The 24,434-nt window shown below is 51.4% G+C and overlaps 1 protein-coding gene across 1 annotated transcript in view; it reads right to left on the bottom strand.

The window, feature by feature from the left end:
- Positions 1 to 499: 499 nt before the first annotated feature.
- Positions 500 to 24,434, bottom strand: part of LOC132575943 (uncharacterized) — an 85,311-nt gene continuing 61,376 nt past the window's right edge. Inside the window, 8 exon segments of the mRNA XM_060244630.1 lie at positions 500 to 1,110; positions 7,410 to 7,518; positions 10,407 to 10,485; positions 11,742 to 11,836; positions 14,097 to 14,248; positions 16,696 to 16,808; positions 21,655 to 21,692; positions 23,855 to 23,973. Coding sequence (XP_060100613.1) covers positions 1,037 to 1,110; positions 7,410 to 7,518; positions 10,407 to 10,485; positions 11,742 to 11,836; positions 14,097 to 14,248; positions 16,696 to 16,808; positions 21,655 to 21,692; positions 23,855 to 23,973 — 779 coding nt within the window. The 3' untranslated portion in view covers positions 500 to 1,036.

The raw sequence follows: 24,434 nt of genomic DNA, 5'->3' as shown, positions 1-24,434 counted from the left end.
ACAAAATTAACTCTATTTCCACAAGCATGTGGAAACGGAGTGAATATTGTGGACGTGCAAATAGCGTGTTGCACGCTTACCAAAATTCGTTACACCGTAACTGTGTGTGTTTGCCAAACTGGATGGAAAAAAACAGCAGCAGTCCCCTTAAACGCCTTTTTTTTAAAAAGCGTTTGGAATAATTTGGCGAAAAGCAAAGCACATAGAGATTATCTCGCACGTGTACAAATACCGGGAACCTAGGCTTTTTTTAAAAGCAGGAACACAGCGGAGCGCAGTTCCAGCTGGCTTGGTGTCAGCAGCCGTGGCTAATACGCAAATGACTTCCCGCTGCCATTTTTCTACCGAAAAAAGCCCCCCTGGGAACGACACGCGGGGTGCATTACAAGCAAATCAAACTTGGATTTGGCCCCTGTTCTTCCCTCACTTTGTATCGTTGGGGCGGGAGGTGGGAAAGATTCAGGAAGACAAGACACAGAATAACATCGGCTCCTCCACGGTCAGTACAAAAGGGGTTTTCTTTAATGGCAAACTGCAAAAGACGCATCAAAAGGGTATCCTTTACCATGCTGAAAAATCTAAAGGACTTTTCCTTTGAAGTCGCCGTCAGTAACATGAGGTAGTCATTGTTAACACATCGCTATGTTATCAGTCAACAGTACAGACCAGCCAACACGGGAGATTTCTGGGCCTCAGGAACCTGTGGTGCGCACCGAAAGAGCGTTGCTTTTCCTTCATCCCGGTTCCTTCTTGGGGCCAGTGAAGTTCTCCAGTGCCGGGTGGGTTGGTGCTTTAGCTTTTCTTTTTCCTTCCAGTTCCAACCCCACATTTGCCTTTGAAACGCCGGTGGAGCCGGCAGGTTCAAAACGGGGGTGGTGGGGTCCTTCACCCCACTTTGTGCTTTTTAAAAAAGGCCACGGCCAAGCTGAGAAGTCCCTGAGAGAAAAACCTTTCTTGGAAGGAGAACCGCTTCACGGCAGGAGCAGCTGCCTTCCCAAAGCAGATTGGGGAACGCGAAGGCTTTCGGAGCTACAGCTTAGCATCCCGCCGGGGAAGGGGAGAAGAAGTAGACGGCCAGGAGGATGAAATAGACCATGACCAGAACGGTCCCTGCGAGGAGAAGACAGAGAACACGCAGACGTTAGTTCCAAACCGTAGATCCAAGCCTCGTTCGCTTGTATTGAGAAGAGGGATGACGGAATACAGAAAATGGTGGAGTGCAGCGGTGGAGAAAGGCCAGAAACTGCAACCCAGGCGGGCACAGAGGTGTCAACCGCTAGGTGGAACCTGGATTTAGACAATAAGAGAAGCCATGTTGGGTCAGGCCAATGCCCCATCCAGTCCAACACTCTGTGTCACATAAGAACGTAAGAGAAGCCATGTTAGGTCAGGCCAGTGGCCCATCCAGTTCAGCACTCTGTGTCACATAAGAACATAAGAGGAGCCATGTTGGGTCAGGCCAATGGCCCATCCAGTCCAACACTCTGTGTCACATAAGAACATAAGAGGAGCCATGTTGGGTCAGGCCAGTGGCCGATCCAGTCCAACACTCTGTTTCACATAAGAACATAAGAGAAGCCATGTTAGATCAGGCCAATGGCCCATCCAGTCCAACATTCTGTGTCACACAGCGGCCAAATATATATATATATATATATATATACACACACACACACACACACACACACTGTGGCTAATAGCCACTGATGGACCTCTGCTCCATATTTTTATCTAACCCCTTCTTGAAGGTGGCTATGCTTGTGGACGCCACCACCTCCTGTGGCAGTGAATTCCACATGTTAATCACCCTTTGGGTGAAGAAGTACTTCCTTTTATCCGTTTTAACCTGTCTGCTCAGCAATTTCATCGAATGCCCACGAGTTCTTGTATTGTGAGAAAGGGAGAAAAGTACTTCTTTCTCTACTTTCTCCATCCCATGCATTATCTTGTAAACTTCTATCATGTCACCCCTCAGTCGACGTTTCTCCAAGCTAAAGAGCCCTAAGCGTTTCAACCTTTCTTCATAGGGAAGGTGTTCCAGCCCTTTAATCATTTTAGTTGCCCTTTTCTGAACTTTCTCCATAAGAACATAAGAGGAGCCATGTTGGGTCAGGCCAATGGCCCATCCAGTCCAACACTCTGTTTCACATAAGAACATAAGAGAAGCCATGTTGGGTCAGACCAACGGCCCCTCCAGTCCAACACTGTGTCACATAAGAACCTAAGAGAAGCCATGTTGGATCAGGCCAATGGCCCATCCAGTCCAACACACTGTTTCACATAAGAACATAAGAGAAGCCATGTTGGATCAGGACAATGGCCCATCCAGTCCAACACTCTGTTTCACATAAGAACATAAGAGAAGCCATGTTGGGTCAGACCAACGGCCCCTCCAGTCCAACACTCTGTGTCACATAAGAACATAAGAGGAGCCATGTTGGGTCAGGCCAATGGCCCATCCAGTCCAACACTCTGTGTCACATAAGAACATAAGAGAAGCCATGTTGGGTCAGACCAACGGCCCCTCCAGTCCAACACACTGTTTCACATAAGAACATAAGAGAAGCCATGTTGGATCAGGACAATGGCCCATCCAGTCCAACACTCTGTTTCACATAAGAACATAAGAGAAGCCATGTTGGATCAGGCCAGTGGCCCATCCAGTCCAACACTCTGTGTCACTTAAGAACATAAGAGGAGCCATGTTGGGTCAGGCCAATGGCCCATCCAGTCCAACACTCTGTTTCACATAAGAACATAAGAGAAGCCATGTTGGATCAGGCCAGTGGCCCATCCAGTCCAACACTCTGTGTCACTTAAGAACATAAGAGAAGCCATGTTGGATCAGGCCAATGGCCCATCCAGTCCAAACCTCTGTGTCACTTAAGAACATAAGAGAAGCCATGTTGGATCAGGCCAATGGCCCATCCAGCCCAACACTCTGTGTCACATAAGAACATAAGAGAAGCCATGTTGGATCAGGCCAATGGCCCATCCAGCCCAACACTCTGTGTCACATAAGGACATAAGAGAAGCCATGTTGGATCAGGCCAATGGCCCATCGAGTCCAACACTCTGTGTCACATAAGAACATAAGAGAAGCCTTGTTGGATCAGGCCAATGGCCAATCCACTCCTACTCTCTGTGTCACATAAGAAAATAAGAGAAGCCATGTTGGGTCAGGCCTATGACCAATCCAGTCCAACCCTTTGTGTCACATAAGAATATAAGAGAAACCTTGTTGGATCAGGCCAGTGGCCCATCCAGTCCAACACTCTGTGTCACATAAGAGAAGCCATGTTGGGTCAGGCCAAAGGCCCATCCAGTCCAACACTCTGTGTCACATAAGAACATAAGAGAAGCCATGTTGGATCAGGCCAATGGCCCATCCAGTCCAGCACTCTGTGTCACATAAGAACTTAAGAGGAGCCATGTTGGGTCAGGCCAATGGCCCATCCAGTCCAACACTCTGTGTCACATAAGAACATAAGAGAAGCCATGTTGGATCAGACCAATGGCTCCTCCAGTCCAACACTCTGTGTCACATAAGAACATAAGAGGAGCCATGTTGGGTCAGGCCAGTGGCCCATCCAGTCCAACACTCTGTTTCACATAAGAACATAAGAGAAGCCATGTTGGGTCAGACCAACGGCCCCTCCAGTCGAACACTGTGTCACATAAGAACCTAAGAGAAGCCATGTTGGATCAGGCCAATGGCCCATCCAGTCCAACACACTGTTTCACATAAGAGAAGCCATGTTGGATCAGGACAATGGCCCATCCAGTCCAACACTCTGTTTCACATAAGAACATAAGAGAAGCCATGTTGGGTCAGACCAATGGCCCCTCCAGTCCAACACTCTGTGTCACATAAGAACATAAGAGGAGCCATGTTGGGTCAGGCCAATGGCCCATCCAGTCCAACACTCTGTGTCACATAAGAACATAAGAGAAGCCATGTTGGGTCAGACCAACGGCCCCTCCAGTCCAACACCCTGTGTCACATAAGAACATAAGAGAAGCCATGTTGGATCAGGCCAATGGCCCATCCAGTCCAACACACTGTTTCACATAAGAACATAAGAGAAGCCATGTTGGATCAGGACAATGGCCCATCCAGTCCAACACTCTGTGTCACTTAAGAACATAAGAGAAGCCATGTTGGATCAGGCCAATGGCCCATCCAGTCCAACACTCTGTTTCACATAAGAACATAAGAGAAGCCTTGTTGGATCAGGCCAATGGCCAATCCACTCCTACTCTCTGTGTCACATAAGAACATAAGAGAAACCTTGTTGGATCAGGCCAGTGCCCCATCCAGTCCAACACTCTGTCACATAAGAACATAAGAGAAGCCATGTTGGATCAGGCCAGTGGCCCATCCAGTCCAACACACTGTTTCACATAAGAACATAAGAGAAGCCATGTTGGATCAGGCCAGTGGCCCATCCAATCCAACACTCTGTGTCACAGAAGAACATAAGAGAAGCCATGTTGGATCAGGCCAATGGCCCATCCAGTCCAACACACTGTTTCACATAAGAACATAAGAGAAGCCATGTTGGATCAGGACAATGGCCCATCCAGTCCAACACTCTGTTTCACATAAGAACATAAGAGAACCCATGTTGGGTCAGACCAACGGCCTCTCCAGTCCAACACTCTGTGTCACATAAGAACATAAGAGGAGCCATGTTGGGTCAGGCCAATGGCCCATCCAGTCCAACACTCTGTGTCACATAAGAACATAAGAGAAGCCATGTTGGGTCAGACCAACGGCCCCTCCAGTCCAACACTCTGTGTCACATAAGAACATAAGAGGAGCCATGTTGGGTCAGGCCAATAGCCCATCCAGTCCAACACTCTGTGTCACATAAGAACATAAGAGAAGCCATGTTGGGTCAGACCAACGGCCCCTCCAGTCCAACACCCTGTGTCACATAAGAACATAACAGAAGCCATGTTGGATCAGGCCAATGGCCCATCCAGTCCAACACACTGTTTCACATAAGAACATACGAGAAGCCATGTTGGATCAGGACAATGGCCCATCCAGTCCAACACTCTGTTTCACATAAGAACATAAGAGAAGCCATGTTGGATCAGGCCAGTGGCCCATCCAGTCCAACACTCTGTGTCACTTAAGAACATTAGAGAAGCCTTGTTGGATCAGGCCAATGGCCAATCCACTCCTACTCTCTGTGTCACATAAGAAAATAAGAGAAGCCATGTTGGGTCAGGCCTATGACCAATCCAGTCCAACCCTTTGTGTCACATAAGAATATAAGAGAAACCTTGTTGGATCAGGCCAATGGCCCCTCCAGACAAACACTCTGAGTCACATAAGAACATAAGAGAAGCCATGTTGGATCAGGCCAATGGCCCATCCAGTCCAATACTCTGCATCACAGAAGAACATAAGAGAAGCCTTTTTGGATCAGGCCAGTGGCCCATCCAGTCCAATACTCTGTGTAACACAGTGGCCCAAAAAACCAGGTGCCATCAGGAGGTTCATCAGTGGGGCCAGGATACTAGATGCCCTCTCAGTTGCCCCCCCAAGCACCAAGAATGTAGAGCATCACTGCCCCTGACAGAGATTTCCAACAACAGACTGTGGCTAATAGCTACTGATTCCTCCTGAAATTATACCTTCTTTCCTGACTACAGGGAGCAGTTCCTGGAGGGAAAAAGCAACTTGGGAGTACGGGCCTGTGGTATACCGTAAAGTATATGAGAAAATGAAATCCTAGAGTGACCTCTCATCCCCGCTGCACTTCCTCTTTTCCCCAAACCTCCAGCAACTCAAGGCAGACACCAGCTCACACTTCCCCTTGGCTATAAACACCTAGAAACCCAGGAGTCCTGGTGGATCAGGCCAGTGGTCCATCCGATCCAGCATCCTTTCTCATTCAGTGGCCAAACAGGTACTCTGGAGAGCCAACATTTGTGGCAGGGTGCGAGCTTTCCTGAGTCCCTTCCGAAGAAGAAAGCAGAGGTCCATCAGTGGCTATTAGCCACAGCATACTCTGTGTCTGGGGCAGTGATGCTCTGTAATCTTGGTGCTTTGGGGGGGGGGGGCACAGTGGGAGGGCTTCTAGTGCTTTGGCCCCACTGATGGACCTCCTGATGGCACCCGGGGTTTTTTGGCCACTGTGTGGCACAGTGTTGTACTGGATGGGCCATCAGCCTGATCCAACATGGCTTCTCTTATGTCTGGGGCAGTGATGCTCTGTATTCTTCGGGCTGGGGGGGGGGGGCACAGGGGGAGGGCTTCTAGTGTCCTGGCCCCACTGATGGACCTGCTGATTGAGCCTGAGCTTTTTTGGCCACTGTGTGACACAGAGTGTTGGACTGGATTGGCCATTGGCCTGATCCACCATTCCTTCTCTATTGTTCTTTTTCGTTTTAACTGGATTACAAATGCAGTAAATAAAGTGTGCCAGGTTGTACCGTTGCCAATCTCCAGGTAGCACCTGGAGATCTGTTACAGTTCATCTCTGAGTGACCAAGATTGGTTAGTTCCCCTGGAGAAAAAGGCTACTTTGCAGGATGAGCTCTCTGGCACTGGACTCTGCGGAGACCCCTCCCCAGACTCCATCCCCAAAATCTCCAGATGTTTCCCTATCCAGAGTTGGCAAGCCTATCTGTAAGACTACAGAAGCAAAATCAACTCCCCCCCACCAACTGTTCCCCGTTGAAGAAGACCCCCTAGTTCCGGGTACTTCATCATACCTCTCTCCAGAGCTATTATATGAACATATGAAGCTGCCTTATACTGAAACAGACCCTCAGTCCATCAAAGTCAGCATTGTCTACTCAGACTGGCAGCGGCTCTCCAGGGTCTCCAGCTGAGGTTTTTCATGCCTATTTGCCTGGACCCTTTTGAGTTGGAGATGCCGGGGATTGAACCTGGGACCTTCTGCTTACCAAGCAGATGCTCTTACCACTGAGCCACCCTCTCACCCCTGACCAGCAGTGGTTCTCCAGGGTCTCAAGCGGAGGTTTTTCACACCTACTTGCCCGGACCCTTTTTAGTTGGAGATGCCGGGGATTGAACATGGGACCTTCTGCTTACCAAGCAGATGCTCTACCACTGAGCCACTGTCCCTCCCCTGGCAGTCTACTCTCCAGGGTCTCAGGCTGAGGTTTTTCATGCCTACTTGCCTGGACCCTTTTCAGTTGGAGATGCCGGGGATTGAACCTGGGACCTTCTGCTTACCAAGCAGATGCTCTACCACTGAGCCACCATCCCTCCCCTGACTGGCAGTGGCTCTCCAGGGTCTCAAGTTGAGGTTTTTCACGCCTATTTGCCTGGACCCTTTTTAGTTGGAGATGCTGGGCATTGCACCTGGGACCTTCTGATTACCAAGAAAATGCTCTGCCACTGAGCCACCGTCCCTTTCTCTTACCTTGGAAATAATCACATTTGCCATCCATAAAGATGTAGTTCATCAGGACAACGCTGAACATGCTGGCATAGACGTGGAGGTCACTGAAGACTAGGACGAAATCGGTCGGCTGTAAAGGAGGAAACGAGAATTTAAATGCACCGGTGGTTACCCAGGGATGTCAAACATGCGGCCCGAGGGCCAAATCAGGCCCCCAAGCAACTGGCTGTCGTCTGCTTCCTTCACCCTCTCTCTTGCTTCCTTCTGCGTTAACTTGCTAAATCACACAGAAGCTACAGAGCAAAGCCTCTATTTTCTCCATTGGCTGAGGCTCCTCCATTGGCGAGGAAGGCAGGGAGGCAGAGCTTGTTTTCCCAGGCTCTCTCAATTGCACAGCAGAGCTACTGAGCCAAGCCTCTCTTCTTTCTATTGGCTGAGATTCCTCCTCCTCCTGGTCCCCTGGGGAAGGAAGGAAAGAGCCAGACTTTCCTTTGCCCAGTTCCTTGGATTTCATGGGAGAAATACAAAGAAAGCAACTTTAAGACCAACGAGTGCTAATGTTTTAAGCATTTTTAAGTTTAAAAGAAAATAATTGTGTTTGTTATTGTCCTTTATAAAGCTTATATCTCTGCTACCTAATCTTAAATAGATTAACATCGGTTGGCCTGACGTGGCCCAGCCCGACATGGCCCCGCCCAACAAGGTCTCATTTATGTCAGATCTGGCCCTCATAACAAATGAGTTCGACACCCCTGGGTCGCAGTGTCAACCTAGAATCTGCAAGTCTGAATCCCCACTCACTGGGTCGCCTCAGGCCTTTTGGCCTCAGCGATCTCGCAGGGTGGTTGTTAGAATAACTCACACACAGAGACACAACGGTAATTCAGAGCCTCTTCCTAAGGGAGTGACTGAGTTGTGTCAGGTTTAAGCCTGCCCTTCCCAAAGGTTTATTAGGTGAGGTAAGGACAATCATACGAAGATTTATTTATTCATTATTATTATTAATAATTTATTTATTAACTGGTTGGCCACTGTGTGAGACAGGAGGTTGGACTGGAAGGACCCTCTCTGGTCTGATCCAGCAGGGCTCTTCTGATGTTCTTATGAAGGCCTCGGCCTCTCTGCCCTATTGTTGGCCCTCCAGAGAAACAGGTCGGCTGCTGTGTGAGACAGGAGGTTGGACTGGAAGGACCCTCTCTGGTCTGATCCAGCTGGGCTCTTCTGAAGTTCTTATGAAGGCCTCGGCCTCTCTGCCCCGTAAAAAGTCTGCCATGAAAACATAGTGATTCAACATCCCCCCAGAGTCAGAAAAGACTGGTGCTTGCACAGAGGACTAGCGTTTTTTTAAAGCTCTTGGAGGATTGGCTACATCAGGGGTGTGTGGCCTGATATGCAAAGGAGTTCCCGCTACGAAAATAGCCCTGCTTATACCCCACCTTTCTCCCCAATGGTGAACTCAAAGTTGCTTATATGTAAGTCAAAAGTGGTATACATTGTTCTGCTTGGCTTCTATGCCCCGGTGTTGGCCCTCCAGAGGACCAGGTTGGCTGCTGTGTCACACTGGATGCTGGAGTCGATGGACCTTCACTGGTCTGATCCAGAAGAGCTCTTCTGATGTTCTTATGAAGGCCTCAGCCTCTCTGCCCTGTTGCCGGCCCTCCAGAGGAACTGGCTGGCCTCTGTGTGAGACAGGAGGCTGGAGAAGATGGACCCTCCCTGGTCTGATCCAGCAGGGCTCTTCCGATGTTCTTATGAAGGCCTCGGCCTCTCTGCCCTGTTGTTGGCCTGCCAAAGGAACTGGTTGGGCACTGTGTGAGACAGGAGGCTGGACTAGATGGACCCTCCCTGGTCTGATCCAGCAGGGCTCTTCTGATGCTCTTATGAAGGCCTCAGCCTCTCTGCCCTGTTGTTGGCCCTCCAGAGGAACTGGTTGGGCACTGTGTGAGACAGGAGGCTGGACTGGATGGACCCTCAGTGGTCTGATCCAGCAGGAATCTTCTGATGTACTTATGAAGGCCTCAGCCTCTCTGCCCTGTTGTTGGCCCTCCAGAGGAACTGGCTGGCCCCTGTGTGAGACAGGAGGCTGGACTAGGTGGACCCTCCCTGGTCTGATCCAGCAGGGCTCTTCTGATGTTCTTATGAAGGCCTCAGCCTCTCTGCCCTGTTGCCGGCCCTCCAGAGGAACTGGCTGGCCTCTGTGTGAGACAGGAGGCTGGAGAAGATGGACCCTCCCTGGTCTGATCCAGCAGGGCTCTTCCGATGTTCTTATGAAGGCCTCGGCCTCTCTGCCCTGTTGTTGGCCTGCCAAAGGAACTGGTTGGCCTCTATGTGAGACAGGAGGCTGGACTAGATGGACCCTCCCTGGTCTGATCCAGCAGGGCTCTTCTGATGTTCTTATGAAGGCCTCAGCCTCTCTGCCCTGTTGTTGGCCCTCCAGAGGAACTGGTTGGGCACTGTGTGAGACAGGAGGCTGGACTGGATGGACCCTCAGTGGTCTGATCCAGCAGGAATCTTCTGATGTACTTATGAAGGCCTCAGCCTCTCTGCCCTGTTGTTGGCCCTCCAGAGGAACTGGCTGGCCCCTGTGTGAGACAGGAGGCTGGACTAGGTGGACCCTCCCTGGTCTGATCCAGCAGGGCTCTTCTGATGTTCTTAGGAAGGCCTCGGCCTCTCTGCCCTGTTGCTGGCCCTCTAGAGGAACTGGCTGGCCACTGTGTGAAACAGGAGGCTGGACTAGATGGACCCTCCCTGGTCTGACCCAGCAGGGCTCTTCTGATGTTCTTATGAGGGCCTCTGTCTCTCTGCCCTGTTGTTGGCCCTCCAGAGGAACTGGTTGGCCCCTGTGCGAGACAGGAGGCTGGAGTAGATGGACCATCCCTGGCCTGATCCAGCAGGGTTCTTCTGATGTCTTAAACCTAGCAAGGGAGGCCAGTGCAGAACGGGTGGGGGAGTGAAAAGGGAGTGACCCTTTGCAGAGTTGGGGAAGGATTCTTCTTTGGCCTGAATCTCAGTACTTACATAGAAGACGGTGAAAAGCACCACGATGGGAATCTGCAACATGCAAACCTGGACAGCAATGCAGTTTCCGATTTCAATGCTGAAATAGAAAAAGGGATCACTGTTCATATAAGAGGCCATAAAAGATACAAAACACTGTGATGTACTGGCTAACAACGTATTAGTAAAACCATTTTCAAAAAACCTTTTAAAAATCATATAATCTTTTTATACTGCACTAGAAATGTCCATTCACGTAACAATATTACAACAAACGTCCATCCTCTCATTGCAATATTACAAGAAAGGTCCAATGAGCACCCGGATAGAGGCTCATTTTGTCAGTGGACTTCCTCAGGAGTAATCCTTCCTATATTTCTTCCAGGGCTACCAGCCTCTTGTAACAACCCAATGTTAATGCTCTTCTGCAACGTCTTTTACTTCAAATCCTCTCATCCTGGAATAAACCAAGGTAACAACAACAAGACATACCAACACAGCTGAATGGAAATAGACAATTCTTAATTTTTAAAAAAAATTTAAGATACGATTAATTTCAGGTTTTCACGGCTGGCATCATCATTAGGGTTTGTAGAATCTTTCGGGCTCAAGTGCTGTGTTCTACTGGAGAAAGTTTTTCTTCCAGATGTTTCGTTCTCAGCTGCGGAGAACATCCTCAGTGGCGTTGCAGCCGGAGCAGGCGCTCTGACCTTCTTGGCTGCTGTGCATTGAGTGAGGCCAGGGCTGCTGGAGAGGTGCTATTTCTAGGCTTGAGGGGGTGTGGTGAGAGGGCAATTGCCCTCTCACCACAGGTGGGGGGCAATTTTACTAATACTTTCTCCAGTAGAACACGGCACTTGAGCCCAAAAGATTCTACAAACCCTAATAATATGATTAATTGTTGTTAAAAACTTACCACTCAACGACACCTAAGTGTATATATTTATATATATTTCGCAGGATATAAATTCAATATAATCTTTTTCTTTTATTTGAACACTGCCTCCTGCTCCCCCTCTCTGACCCCTGGTTTCAAAATGGACCTTTCTGTGCTTCCTGAACCCTCACAGAGGAAGGCAAGCTGGAACAATTTATTTATTTATTTATTTATTAATTTCATTTATATCCCGCCCTCCCCCACCTTGGCAGGCTCAGGGCGGCTAACAGCAATCCATAAAAACACACCATAATAAATAAAACATTAGAATTACATTATAGAACAATAAAACATTAAAACATTAAATTAAAAACCAGTCTAGTAGATACAATTATACTGCGGATACTGCGGATACAATTATACAAAGGAACCCGGCAGCGTCTACGTCCTCCGGGAAGGGAAACGTCGGATGGACCCACCTCAAGCTGATATTGTTCTGCAAGGCAAACTGGATCCCATTGACGATCTCTGGAATCTCCGGCACCATGGCAAGCACCGTCACCCCAATGAAATACTGGCGAGAGAGAGAAGAACATAAGAGAAGCCATTAGGGTTTGTAGAATCTCTCTTTGCTGGTTGTTCTGTGACTTTCTACAGACTATAAATTGCAGAAAGTCTCAGAACAACCAGCAAATTCCACAGAACAATCAGCACAGTCAACAACCATCTTCCTTATCTTCAAACCCCTTCCAACCCTCCCAGCAATTAACACAGAACAATGGTCACATTCCACAGCCAGTTTCCTTCCAGGAAGCCCCACCAAACAATGGGCACATCCACAAACCAATTGCCCTTTCATCACACCCCCTCCAGCCTAGAAATAGCAGCTCTCCAGCAGCCCTGGCCCGACTCAACGCACAGCAGCCAAGAAGGTCTGAGCGCCTGCTCCGGCTGCAACGCCACTGAGGATGTTCTCCGCAGCTGAGAACGAAATGTCTGGAAGGAAAACTTTCTCCAGTAGAACACAGCACTTGATCCCGAAAGATTCTACAAACCCTAATGCTGTTACCAGCCATGAAAACCTGAAATCTTTGATAAGAGAAGCCATTTTCTATTTGTTGTCATGTGGGGAGAGTCTAATGTGGCCCACACACACACACACACACCCGGCCCGCCACCCTAAGCAAATACAGAGGTCCAGGGTTTTTTTGTAGAAAAAGCCCAGCAGGAACTCAGTAGCATATTAGACCACATCCCCTAATACTGGCATGTTAGGTCACACGCTCATTAGCATGTTAGGCCACACCCTCTGGGATAATCAAGTGCAAACTGAACGGGGACAGTAACCTTTCCAGGCCCTGCAGCGATTCCGGCCGGCCAGCCAGGCCCCAGGGAGGCTGCCGCACAGTACATCTGGGCCACACACACACTTGGACCTTGAGGGCCGTATATGGCCCTCGGGACAAAGGTTCCCCACCCTGCTGTACAGGTTGAATATTTGGAAACAGTGGGCGTTTATTCGCAAGTGTTACTGCTCAATGGTTGGGAGAATACGCGGGTCTGAAGAGAAGCGCTGTGACTGCATTTCTTCCACCTGAAGCGCATACTTGTTTGAGGTTATGCTGATGCACGCTGGAGAGTGGAGTAAAATCTTTGAGACTGGCATCGGGGAGTTGCTATTGTTATTATTAGAAAACTTGGAATATATGTTTTTAAGAGGCGTGCATGCACGGAGCCTACGGGTTTGGGGGCTGCGGATGCCCCAGTTTGGAGGCCCTACCCCCCCGCTTCAGGGTCCTCAGAATGGAGGGGGAGCGGGGAAAGAAAGGTCTGCTGGACCCTCCATTATTCCCTATGGAGACTGAGTCCCATAAGGTATAGTGGAGAATTCATTCATGGGTCTCCGGGGCTTTGGGGGGGGGGAACTGTTTTATGAGGTAGAGGCACCAAATCTGCAGCATAGCATCCGATGCCTCTCCTACAAACACTCTGCAAGTTTCAAAAGGGTTGGACCGGGGGGGTCCAATACTATGAGCACCAAAAGAGGGTACCCCTATCTTTCATTAATCCCAGTGGAAGGAAGGCATTTAAAAGGAGCACAGTCCCTTTCAATGCGATGGCCAGAACTCCCTTTGGAGTTCAACGATGCTTGTCACACCCTTGTTCCTAGCTGTGCCCCCAAAGTCCCTTGGCTCCACCCCCAAAGTCCCCTGGCGCCACCTCCAGAGTCCCCTGGCGCCACCCCCAGTCTTCTGGCTCCACCCCCATGTCCCCTGGCTCCACCCCCAAAGTCCCCTGGCTCCACCCCCAAATCCCCCTGGCTCCACCCTCAATCTCCTGGCTCCACCCCCAATGTCCCCTGGCTCCACCCCCAAAGTCCCCTGGCTCCACCCCCAATCTCCTGGCTCCACCCCCAATTTCCCCTGGCTCTACCCCCAGTCTTCTGGCTCCACCCCCAATCTCCTGGCTCCACCCCCAATTTCCCCTGGCTCTACCCCCAGTCTTCTGGCTCCACCCCCAATCTCCTGGCTCCACCCCCAAAGTCCCCTGGCTCCACCCCCAGTCTCCTGGCTCCACCCCCAAAGTCCCCACATATTTCTTAAACTGGAGCTGGCAACCCCAGCCTCACCTGGGAATGCTCAATGCGATGATGTCACTTCCGAGTCACCTCAAAAGTGACGCCGACACGTCGCTGCCAGGTCAGCTGGGCCTCGCTCTTTTTCCACGTAAGCCCCTCTCCCGTGCCTCACGGGGGGGGGGGGTGTCTGGCCACCCCATGCAGAAAACAGCCCCCTCCTTTCTCCTGCCCCGCCCCCTCCCCACCGTCCACTTACCTGCGAGATTGTCGAGCTGCTGAGGATGGGGCTGATGTGCTCCGTGGCCAGGTCAGCGCAGGCCGACATGCACATGGTGGACACCAAGAGGATGACGAGGGCCCTCAAGCGGGACCAGTGGACCACTGGGTGGTGGTGGCCGCGGCCGGGCACTGGGGGGGGGGAGCAGAGAGGGGGCACTTGCAGGCGAGGGGAGCCTAAAGAACGATGCTGAGCCGCCCCTCAGCCCATTCTCATTCTCTCCTCATTGGAGAACCAAGCCAACTATAAAAATCCATCACATTTAAACACAGGGATGCAGACATTTTACGGGGCGTCGGCCCCGTGGCACAGAGTGGTAAAGCAGCAGTGCTGCCGTACTGTGATCTGAACTCTCTGCTCACGACCTGAGTTCTATCCCAGCGAAAGCTGGTTCAGGTAGCCGGCCCAAGGCTGACTCAGCCTTCCATCCTTCCGAGGTTGGTAAAATGAATACCCAGCTTGCTGGGGTGGGGGAAGTGTAAAAGACTTGGGAAGGCAAGGGCAAAGCACCCCGTAAAAAGGTCTGCCGCGAAAATGTTGCGAAAGCAACGTCACCCCAGAGTCGGAAACGACTGGTGCTTGCACAGGGGACTTTTCCTTTCCTTTTCCTTGCCATTGCCTTCCCCAGTTATCTACACTTTCCCCCCAGCAAGCTGGGGACTCCTTTGACCGACCTCGGAAGGATGGAAGACTGAGTCAACCTCGAGCCAGCTACCTGAACCCAGCTTCCGCCGGGATTGAACTCAGGTTGTGAGCAGAGGGCTCCGGCTGCAGTACTGCACAGCTTTACCGCTCTGCGTCACGGGGCTCCTTTTTTCTTACCCCTCTCCCAAATACTTGCTTCTGAGCTCCACCGTTCAACCCCTCTGTGAGAATTTAGCTGAACTCTGAGATTTGACAAACATTCTAATATTTTTTCCCACAAAAAAAAATGGGGAAATAACCAAAACATATAAAACAGACAGATGGAAATCTTCATCATTCCATTGTGGCCACAAAGGAAAAAGTATGATGGGAGTAATTGAAAAAGTATGAGAGCCAGTAGTGGTTAAGTGTGCAGACTCTTATGCAGGAGAACCGAGTTTGATTCCCCACTCCTCCACTTGCAGCTGCTGGAAGGGCCCTGGGTCAGCCAGAGCTCTCGCAGGAGTTGTCCTTGAAAGGGCACCTTCTGGGAGAGCTCTCTCAGCCCCACCCAGCTCACAGGGTGTCTGCTGTGGGGGAAGAAGATAAAGGAGATTGTGAGAGGCTCTGAGACTCTGAGATTCGAAGTGGAGGGCAGGATATAAATCTAATGTCATCATCATCTTCTTCCCTCTAAGCTGAGTCAGTGTGAGCTAGCTCAGAGTCCTTTAGCCTCCAGGGCACACATTTTTGTCTTAGCTCAGGAAGGCTGGCTCCAGAGCAAACTAACATATGCAGTAGCTCACAACTTTAATGCCAGTAGCTCACAAAGTATAATTTTTGCTCACAAGACTCCACAGCTTAGAGGGAGAATTGGATGGGAGTGAGGTTTTGTTATGACAATTGTAACTCTGGAAGCATTTTAAGGTAGATGCTGAGCTGATAGAATTTAGCCCACCTTCCACTGCTGTCAGGGGTATGTGGCATATGCAAGGGAGTTGTGCTAATGCTCCGGCACCTCTTTTTCTGTGAAATGACCCCTGAATGAGAGGATGTTTTGGAGTCATTCATTCACAGGGTCACCATAAATCAGAAGGGATTTGACTGATCTACAGCAGGGGTGGGAAACCTCCGTCCCGAGGGCCGTATACGGCCCTCACAGTCACTTGGTGTGGCCCTCGGGGATTGCTGGGCCAAACTGAGCCATGTGGCAGCCTCCCTGGGGCCTGGCTGGCCAGTGAGGATCGTGGGGCCCAGCCGCGCTGTGCAGCAGCCTCCCCAGGGCCAGGCAGGGATCACAGGGCCCAGATGTACTGTGCGGCAGCCTCCCTGGGGCCTGGCTGGACAGCCGGAATCGCTGCAGAGCCTGGAAAAGTTACAGCCAAAGTTCAGTATGCACTTAATAATCCCAGAGGGTGTGGCCTAATATGCTAATGAGTGTATGACCTAATATGCTAATATTAGGGGATGTGTTCTAATATGCTACTGAGTTCCTGCCGGGCTTTTTCTACAAAAAAGCCCTGGATCTATGCCTTTGCCTAGAGTGGCAGGCCGTGTGTGTGTGTGTGTGGTGTGTGTGGTGTGTGTGTGGTGTGTGTGTGAGTGAGAGTGAGATTATCCTCTCCCCACATGACTTCAAATAGAACAATTATTTGCATTAATTTGCTGGTCTGAATCATTCTCTATCCGTGGAGCACTGCTTTTTAAGTTGATAATTTTTTATGGCCCGCGAATGATGTTATAAATATCCATACAGCCCTTGGCAGAAGAAAGGTTCCCCACCCCTGATCTACAGGGAGGAGGAGCAGCTGCCAAGCAAACAAATGAGAACCTCAAAATCCCCACTTCTTCTGGGGCACTCTCTCTTTGCTTAGCTCAGCCTTCCCACCCCCACCCCCCAAAAGTCGACCTGAATCCCCGCTGCATCCCCTCCCCGCCCTGCCTGAGGACTTACTGTGGCAGTCGCTGATGTGGATGTCATAGATGTGGGAGTGAGTTTTCAGGGTGAACATTAGCCCAATGAGATACGCCACGGGGAGCAGGATCGACACTGTGTACACCAGGGGCCTGCCACACACAAAACAAGACATTACAGTTCGCACAGTCACACCATTAAGAGAGGAGGAAGAGGAGGAGAATTGCAGATTTGTACCCCGCCCTTCTCTCTGAAAGAAACCCGTGGTGCAGACTGTTAAAGCTGCAGTACTGCAGTCCTAAGCTCTGCTCACAACCTGAGTTCGATCCCCGGCGGAAGCTGGGTTTTCAGGTAGCTGGCTCGACGTTGACTGAGCCTTCCATCCTTCTGAGGTGGGTAAAATGAGTACCAGCTTGCTGGGGGGAAAGTGTAGATGACTGGGGAAAGCAATGGCAAACCACCCTGTAAAAAGTCTGCCGTGAAAACGTGAAAGCAACGTCACCCCAGAGTCGAAAACGACTGGTGCTTCCACAGGGGACCTTTCGTTTCCTTCTCTCTGAATCAGAGTCTCAGAGTGGCTCACAATCTCCTTTACCTTCCTCCCCAACAACAGACACCCTGTGAGGTAGATGAAGATATTGGATTTATATTCCGCCCTCCACTCCAAAGAGTCTCAGAGCGGCTCACAATCTCCTTTACCTTCCTCCCCCACAACAGACACCCTGTGAGGTAGATGAAGATATTGGATTTATATCCCGCCCTCCACTCTGAAGAGTCTCAGAGTGGCTCACAATCTCCTTTACCTTCCTCCCGCACAACAGACACCCTGTGAGGTAGATGAAGATAATGGATTTATATCCCGCCCTCCACTCTGAAGAGTCTCAGAGCGGCTCACAATCTCCTTTACCTTCCTTCCCCACAACAGACACCCTGTGAGGTAGATGAAGATATTGGATTTATATCCCGCCTTCCACTCCGAAGAGTCTCAGAGCGGCTCACAATCTCCTTTCCCTTCCTTCCCCACAACAGACACCCTGTGAGGTAGATGAAGATATTGGATTTATATCCCGCCCTCCACTCAAGAGTCTCAGAGCGGCTCACGATCTCCTTTACCTTCCTCCCCCACAACAGACACCCTGTGAGGTAGATGAAGACATTCGATTTATAACCCGCCCTCCACTCCGAAGAGTCTCAGAGCGGCTCACGATCTCCTTTCCCTTCCTCCCCCACAACAGACACCCTGTGAGGTAGATGAAGATATTGGATTTATATCCTGCCCTCCACTCCGAAGAGTCTCAGAGCGGCTCACAATCTCCTTTCCCTTCCTCCCCCACAACAGACACCCTGTGAGGTAGATGAAGATATTGGATTTATATCCCGCCCTCCACTCTGAAGAGTCTCAGAGCGGCTCACAATCTCCTTTCCCTTCCTCCCCCACAACAGACACCCTGTGAGGTAGATGAAGATATTGGATTTATATCCTGCCCTCCACTCCGAAGAGTCTCAGAGCGGCTCACAATCTCCTTTCCCTTCCTCCCCCACAACAGACACCTTGTGAGGTAGGTGGGGCTGAGAGAGCTCTTCACCACTACACCAAACTGGCTCTCTGCTGGATCCATCCAGTCCAGTATCCGACTCCTAAGTGTTGCCTGTCAGGTGCCACAGGAAAGCCCATGAACAGAACCTCAAGGCAATGGCTGCCCCCATCTGGACTGCTCCCCCAGCATTCACCAATCGGATGCATTTTTGCCTCTGGACTTTGAGGGCCCCTTCAGTCATTGCGGCTCACGGCCAGCAACAGATCTCTCCTTCATAACTCTGTCCAACCCAAACTGAGAACCAGTTTGGTGTAGTGGTTAAGTGTGCGGACTCTTATCTGGGAGAACCGGGTTTGATTCCCCACTCCTCCACTTGCACCTGCTGGAATGGCCTTGGGTCAGCCATAGCTCTGGCAGAGGTTGTCCTTGAAAGGGCAGCTGCTGTGAGAGCCCTCTCAGCCCCACCCACCTCACAGGGTGTCTGTTGTGGGGGAGGAAGGTAAAGGAGATTGTGAGCCGCTCTGAGACTCTTCGGAGTGGAGGGCGGGATATAAATCCAATATCTTCTTCTTCTTCTTCTAAATTCATTGAAGCCGCGAGCCACTGCAGCAATCTGATCTGGCCGCCAGCTCGGCGTAGTGAGTTCCACAAGTCGAAGCAGTGAGAAGTGGTGGTGGATACTGATCGAGACACAGACGACTTCTATCAACCCCAAGGGGTTTTCAAGGCAGGAGACCAACAGATGTTTTGCTCTTGCCTGCCTCTGCACGGGAACCCTGAGCTTCCTCGGTAGTCTCTCCTCCAAGGGCTAACCAGGGCTTGCTTAGCTCCCAGGCTCTGAGGAGATCAGGCTAACCTTGGCCATCTGGGTCCAGTCAGAAATGATCAGAGGTGGTCTGCCCTTGCCTGCCTCTGCAGAGCAACCTTGGCTTTCCTCAATGGTCTCCCATCCAAGTACTAACTAGAGCTGACCTTGCTTGGCATCTGAGATCAAGGAGAACAGGCTAGCCTGGGCCATCCAGGTCAGAGCAAGAGACATTCAGGCGCGGTTTGCCCTTGCCTGCCTCTGCAGAGCAACCCTGGACTTCCTTGATGGTCGCCCATCGAGATACTAACCAGTGCTGACCCTGCTTAGCTTCTGAGATCTGATGGAATTGGGCTGTTCTTTGCCATCCAGGTCAAGGCAAGAGACGTTCAGAGATGGTGTGCCCCTTGCCTGCCTCTGCAGAGCAACCCTGGACTTCCTTGATGGTCTCCCATCCAAGTACTAACTAGGGCTGACCTTGCTTAGCATCTGAGATGCAAGGAGAACAGGCTAGCCTGGGCCATCCAGGTCAGGGCAAGAGACGTTCAGGCGTGGTTTGCCCTTGCCTGCCTCTGCAGAGCAACCCTGGACTTCCTTGATGGTCTCCCACCCAGATACTAAGCTGATTCTGCTTAGCTTCTGAGATCTGATGGAATCGGGCTAGCCTGGGCCATCCAGGTCAGAGCAAGAGACATTCAGGCGCAGTTTGCCCTTGCCTGCCTCTGCAGAGCAACCCTGGACTTCCTTGATGGTCTCCCATCCAGATACTAACCAGTGCTGACCTTGCGTAGCTTCTGAGATCTGATGGAATCGGGCTATCCTGGGCCATCCAGGTCAGAGCAAGAGACATTCAGGCGCGGTTTGCCCTTGCCTGCCTCTGCAGAGCAACCCTGGACTTCCTTGATGGTCTCCCATCCAGATACTAACCAGTGCTGACCCTGCGTAGCTTCTGAGATCTGATGGAATCGGGCTATTCTGGGCCATCCATGTCAAGGCAAGAGACAAGCAGAGGTGGTCTGCCCTTGCCTGCCTCTGCAGAGCAACCCTGGACTTCCTTGATGGTCGCCCATCCAAGTACTAACTAAGACTGATCTTGCTTAGCATCTGAGATGCGATTAGAACAGGCTATCCTGGGCCATCCAGGTTAGGGCAAGAGACATTCAGAAGTGGTTTGCCCTTGCCTGCCTCTGCAGAGCAACCCTGGACTTCCTTGATGGTCTCCCATTCAGATACTAACCAGTGCTGACCCTGCGTAGCTTCTGAGATCTGATGGAATCGGGCTGTTCTTTGCCATCCAGGTCAAGGCAAGAGACGTTCAGAGGTGGTCTGCCCTTGCCTGCCTCTGCAGAGCAACCCTGGACTTCCTTGATGGTCGCCCATCCAAGTACTAACTAAGACTGATCTTGCTAGCATCTGAGATGCGATTAGAACAGGCTATCCTGGGCCATCCAGGTTAGGGCAAGAGACATTCAGAAGTGGTCTGCCCTTGCCTGCCTCTGCAGAGCAGCCCTGGACTTCCTTGATGGTCTCCCATCCAAGAACTAACCAGGGCCGACCCTGTTTAGCTCCCTAGATCTGATGGGATCAGACTAGCCTGGGTCATCCAGGTCAAGGCAAGAGACACTGAGAGGTGGTTTGCCCTTGCCTGCCTCTGCGTAGCAACCCTGAACTTCCCTTCAGGTCTCCAATCCAAGTCCTAACCAGATGGCCCTGGTTAGGACTTGGACAGCATCCCAGATCTGATGAGATCAGGCTGGTCTTGGGCACCCAGGTCAAAGGAAAGGATATACGGAGGTGGTTTGCCATTGCCTGCCTCTGCGTAGCGACCCTGGGCGTCCCTGTCGGTCACCCATCCAAGTATTAACCAGCACCAATCCTGCTTAGCTTCTCACAAGAACAGACCAATCCAGGTCAGGGCAAGCAAGTGCTGTGGGGGAAAGTCAAGTCCCAGCCCACTTATGGGGACCCTAAAGGGTTTTCCAGGAAAGAGAGGAACAGAGGGTAGTTTGCCACTGCCTGCCTCTGCACAGCAACCCTGGACTTCCATGCTGGTCTCCCATCCAAATTCTATCCAGAGCTGACCGTGCTTAGCTTCCAAGATCTGAGGAGATCAGGCCAGCCTGGGCCGTCCAGGTCAAGGCAAGAGAAAAGCAGAGGTGGCTTGCCTTTGCCTGCCTCTGCGCAGCAACCTTGAACTTCCTTGGTGGTCTCCCATTCAAGTACTGACCGGGGCTGACCCCATTTAGCATCCTAGATCTGATGAGATCAGACCAGCCTGGGCCGTCCAGGTCAAGGCAAGAGAAAAGCAGAGGTGGCTTGCCTTTGCCTGCCTCTGCGCAGCAACCTTGAACTTCCTTGGTGGCCTCCCCTCCAAGCACCGACCAAGACCACCCCCGCTTCGCTTCCCAGATTTTTTTTTTTTAAATGAACGAGTTTTTATTGTGACTTGTAACAATGCAAAGTCATGAAGACATCGTTGTCAGTTCAAAGTACAAACCTAGCTTTAACAAGACAAGTTAATTAATAAGACAAAACCATAGATGCCTGCCTCGGGCGACAGGACCCCATGCGCCGGGCCTGAGACCAAAGACCTGTGCATCCCGCCCACCCCCAGCATCAACCTCTGCCCCAAAGCCGAGGACGAGAGGGACTTACTGAACATGACTGTAGTGGAGGGTCCCGTTGTTCTTCGTCTGCCAAAAGACAAGTACAAGGTCAGATATGAACCTAAGAAGCTGCCTTATACTGAATCAGACCCTGGGTCCATCAAAGCCAGTCCTGTCTGCTCAGACTGGCAGCAGCTCTCCAGGGTCTCCAGCTGAGGTTTTTCACGCCTACTTGCCTGGACCCTTTTGAGTTGGAGATGCCGGGGACTGAACCTGGGACCTTCTGCTTACCAAGCAGATGCTCTTCCACTGAGCCACTGTCCCTCCCCTGACTGGCAGTGGCTCTCCAGGGTCTCAAGCTGAGGTTTTTCATGCCTACTTGCCTGGACCCTTTTTAATTGGTGATGCCGGAGATTGAACCTGGGACCTTCTGCTCACCAAGCAGATGCTCTACCACTGAGCCACCGTCCCTCCCTATCAAAGTCAGTCTTGTCTACTCAGACTGGCAGTGGCACTCCAGGGTCTCAAGCTGAGGTTTTTCACGCCTACTTGCCTGAACCCTTTTGAGTTGGAGATGCCGGGGATTGAACCTGGGACCTTCCGCTTACCAAGCAGATGCTCTACCACTGAGCCACCGTCCCTCCCCTGACATCTGAAGCTGCCTTCTACTGAATCTGATCCTGGGTCCATCAAGGTCAGCATTGTCTACTCAGACTGACAGGGGCTCTCCAGGGTCTCAAACTGAGGTTTTTATGTCTACTCGCCTGGACCCTTTTGAGTTGGAGATGCCGGGGATTGAACCTGGGACCTTCTGCTTACCAAGCAGAGGCTGTACCACTGGGCCACTGTCCCTCCCCTAATTCAGATCCTGCTGAATGTGTAGTTACAAATCCAAGGAACCCTAGGAAACCTGCATTCAACACGGTCTATCAGCTCTGAGTTGGAACCAAGGCTTTTTTTTATAGCAGGACCTCCTTTGCCTTTTAGGCCACACACCCCTGATGCAGCCAATCCTCCTGGAGCTTCCAGCAGGCCCTGTACGAAGAGCCCTGTAAGGAATTCTAGCAGGACCTCCTTTGCCTATTAGGCCACACACCCCTGATGCAGCCAATCCTCCTGGAGCTCTCAGGAGGCCCTGTACGAAGAGCCCTGTAAGGAATTCTAGCAGGACCTCCTTTGCCTATTAGGCCACACCCCCCTGATGTAGCCAATCCTCCTGGAGCTTCCAGCAGGCCCTGTACGAAGAGCCCTGTGAGGAATTCTAGCAGGACCTCCTTTGCCTATTAGGCCACACACCCCTGATGCAGCCAATCCTCCTGGAGCTTCCAGTAGGCCCTGTACGAAGAGCCCTGTAAGGAATTCTAGCAGGACCTCCTTTGCCTATTAGGCCACACACCCCTGATGCAGCCAATCCTCCTGGAGCTTCCAGCAGGCCCTGTATGAAGAGCCCTGTATGGAATTCTAGCAGGACCTCCTTTGCCTATTAGGCCACACACCCCTGATGTAGCCAATCCTCCTGGAGCTTCCAGCAGGCCCTGTACGAAGAGCCCTGTGAGGAATTCTAGCAGGACCTCCTTTGCCTATTAGGCCACACACCCCTGATGCAGCCAATCCTCCTGGAGCTTCCAGTAGGCCCTGTACGAAGAGCCCTGTAAGGAATTCTAGCAGGACCTCCTTTGCCTATTAGGCCACACACCCCTGATGCAGCCAATCCTCCTGGAGCTTCCAGCAGGCCCTGTATGAAGAGCCCTGTATGGAATTCTAGCAGGACCTCCTTTGCCTATTAGGCCACACACCCCTGATGCAGCCAATCCTCCTGGAGCTTACAGTTGGCCCTGTACGAAGAGCCCTGTAAGGAATTCTAGCAGGACCTCCTTTGCCTATTAGGCCACCCCCCCCTGATGTAGCCAATCCTCCTGGAGCTTCCAGCAGGCCCTGTACGAAGAGCCCTGTGAGGAATTCTAGCAGGACCTCCTTTGCCTATTAGGCCACACACCCCTGATGCAGCCAATCCTCCTGGAGCTCTCAGTAGGCCCTGTACAAAGAGCCCTGTAAGGAATTCTAGCAGGACCTCCTTTGCCTATTAGGCCACACACCCCTGATGCAGCCAATCCTCCTGGAGCTCTCAGCAGGCCCTGTACGAAGAGCCCTGTGAGGAATTCTAGCAGGACCTCCTTTGCCTATTAGGCCACACACCCCTGATGTAGCCAATCCTCCTGAAGCTTACAGGCCCTGTACGAAGAGCTCACCAAATCGACGTGGCAGTTCTGGCAGACGTAGTGGCCTGTGGGCTCTTGGGTGACATTCTGGCATTCCCCACAGACCAGCCGCCCGTACACTTTGGAGAAGAGGGTGGGCGCAAATACACCTGGGGAAGGAGAGCACAAAAGTATCACCGGCAGAGTGACCAAGGGAGCACCTAGGCCGCGGCGTCTGTCTGAGACTCCACACCACAGCTGAGGCCACATTAGCTACTGCACTGTATTGTGTTTTAAAACAACAACGTAAGAACCTCAGAAGAGCTCTGCTGGATCAGAACAGTGAGGGTCCATCTAGTCCAGCCTCTTGTCTCACACAGCGGCCATCCAGTTTCTCTGGAGGGCCAACAACAGGGCAGAGAGGCTGAGGCCTTCATAAGAACCTCAGAAGAGCCCTGCTGGATCAGACCAGGGAGGGTCCATCTAGTCCAGCCTCCTGTCTCACCCAGAGGCCAACCAGTTCCTCTGGAGGGCCAACAGGGCAGAGAGACTGAGGCCTTCATATGAACATCAGAAGAGCCCTGCTGGATCAGACCAGGGAGGGTCCATCTAGTCCAGCCTCCTGTCTCAC

Source organism: Heteronotia binoei, chromosome 8 (genome assembly GCF_032191835.1).
Source record: "Heteronotia binoei isolate CCM8104 ecotype False Entrance Well chromosome 8, APGP_CSIRO_Hbin_v1, whole genome shotgun sequence".
In the NCBI taxonomy this organism is placed as follows: domain Eukaryota; kingdom Metazoa; phylum Chordata; class Lepidosauria; order Squamata; family Gekkonidae; genus Heteronotia; species Heteronotia binoei.
This window is presented reverse-complemented; position numbering and strand designations above follow the sequence as displayed.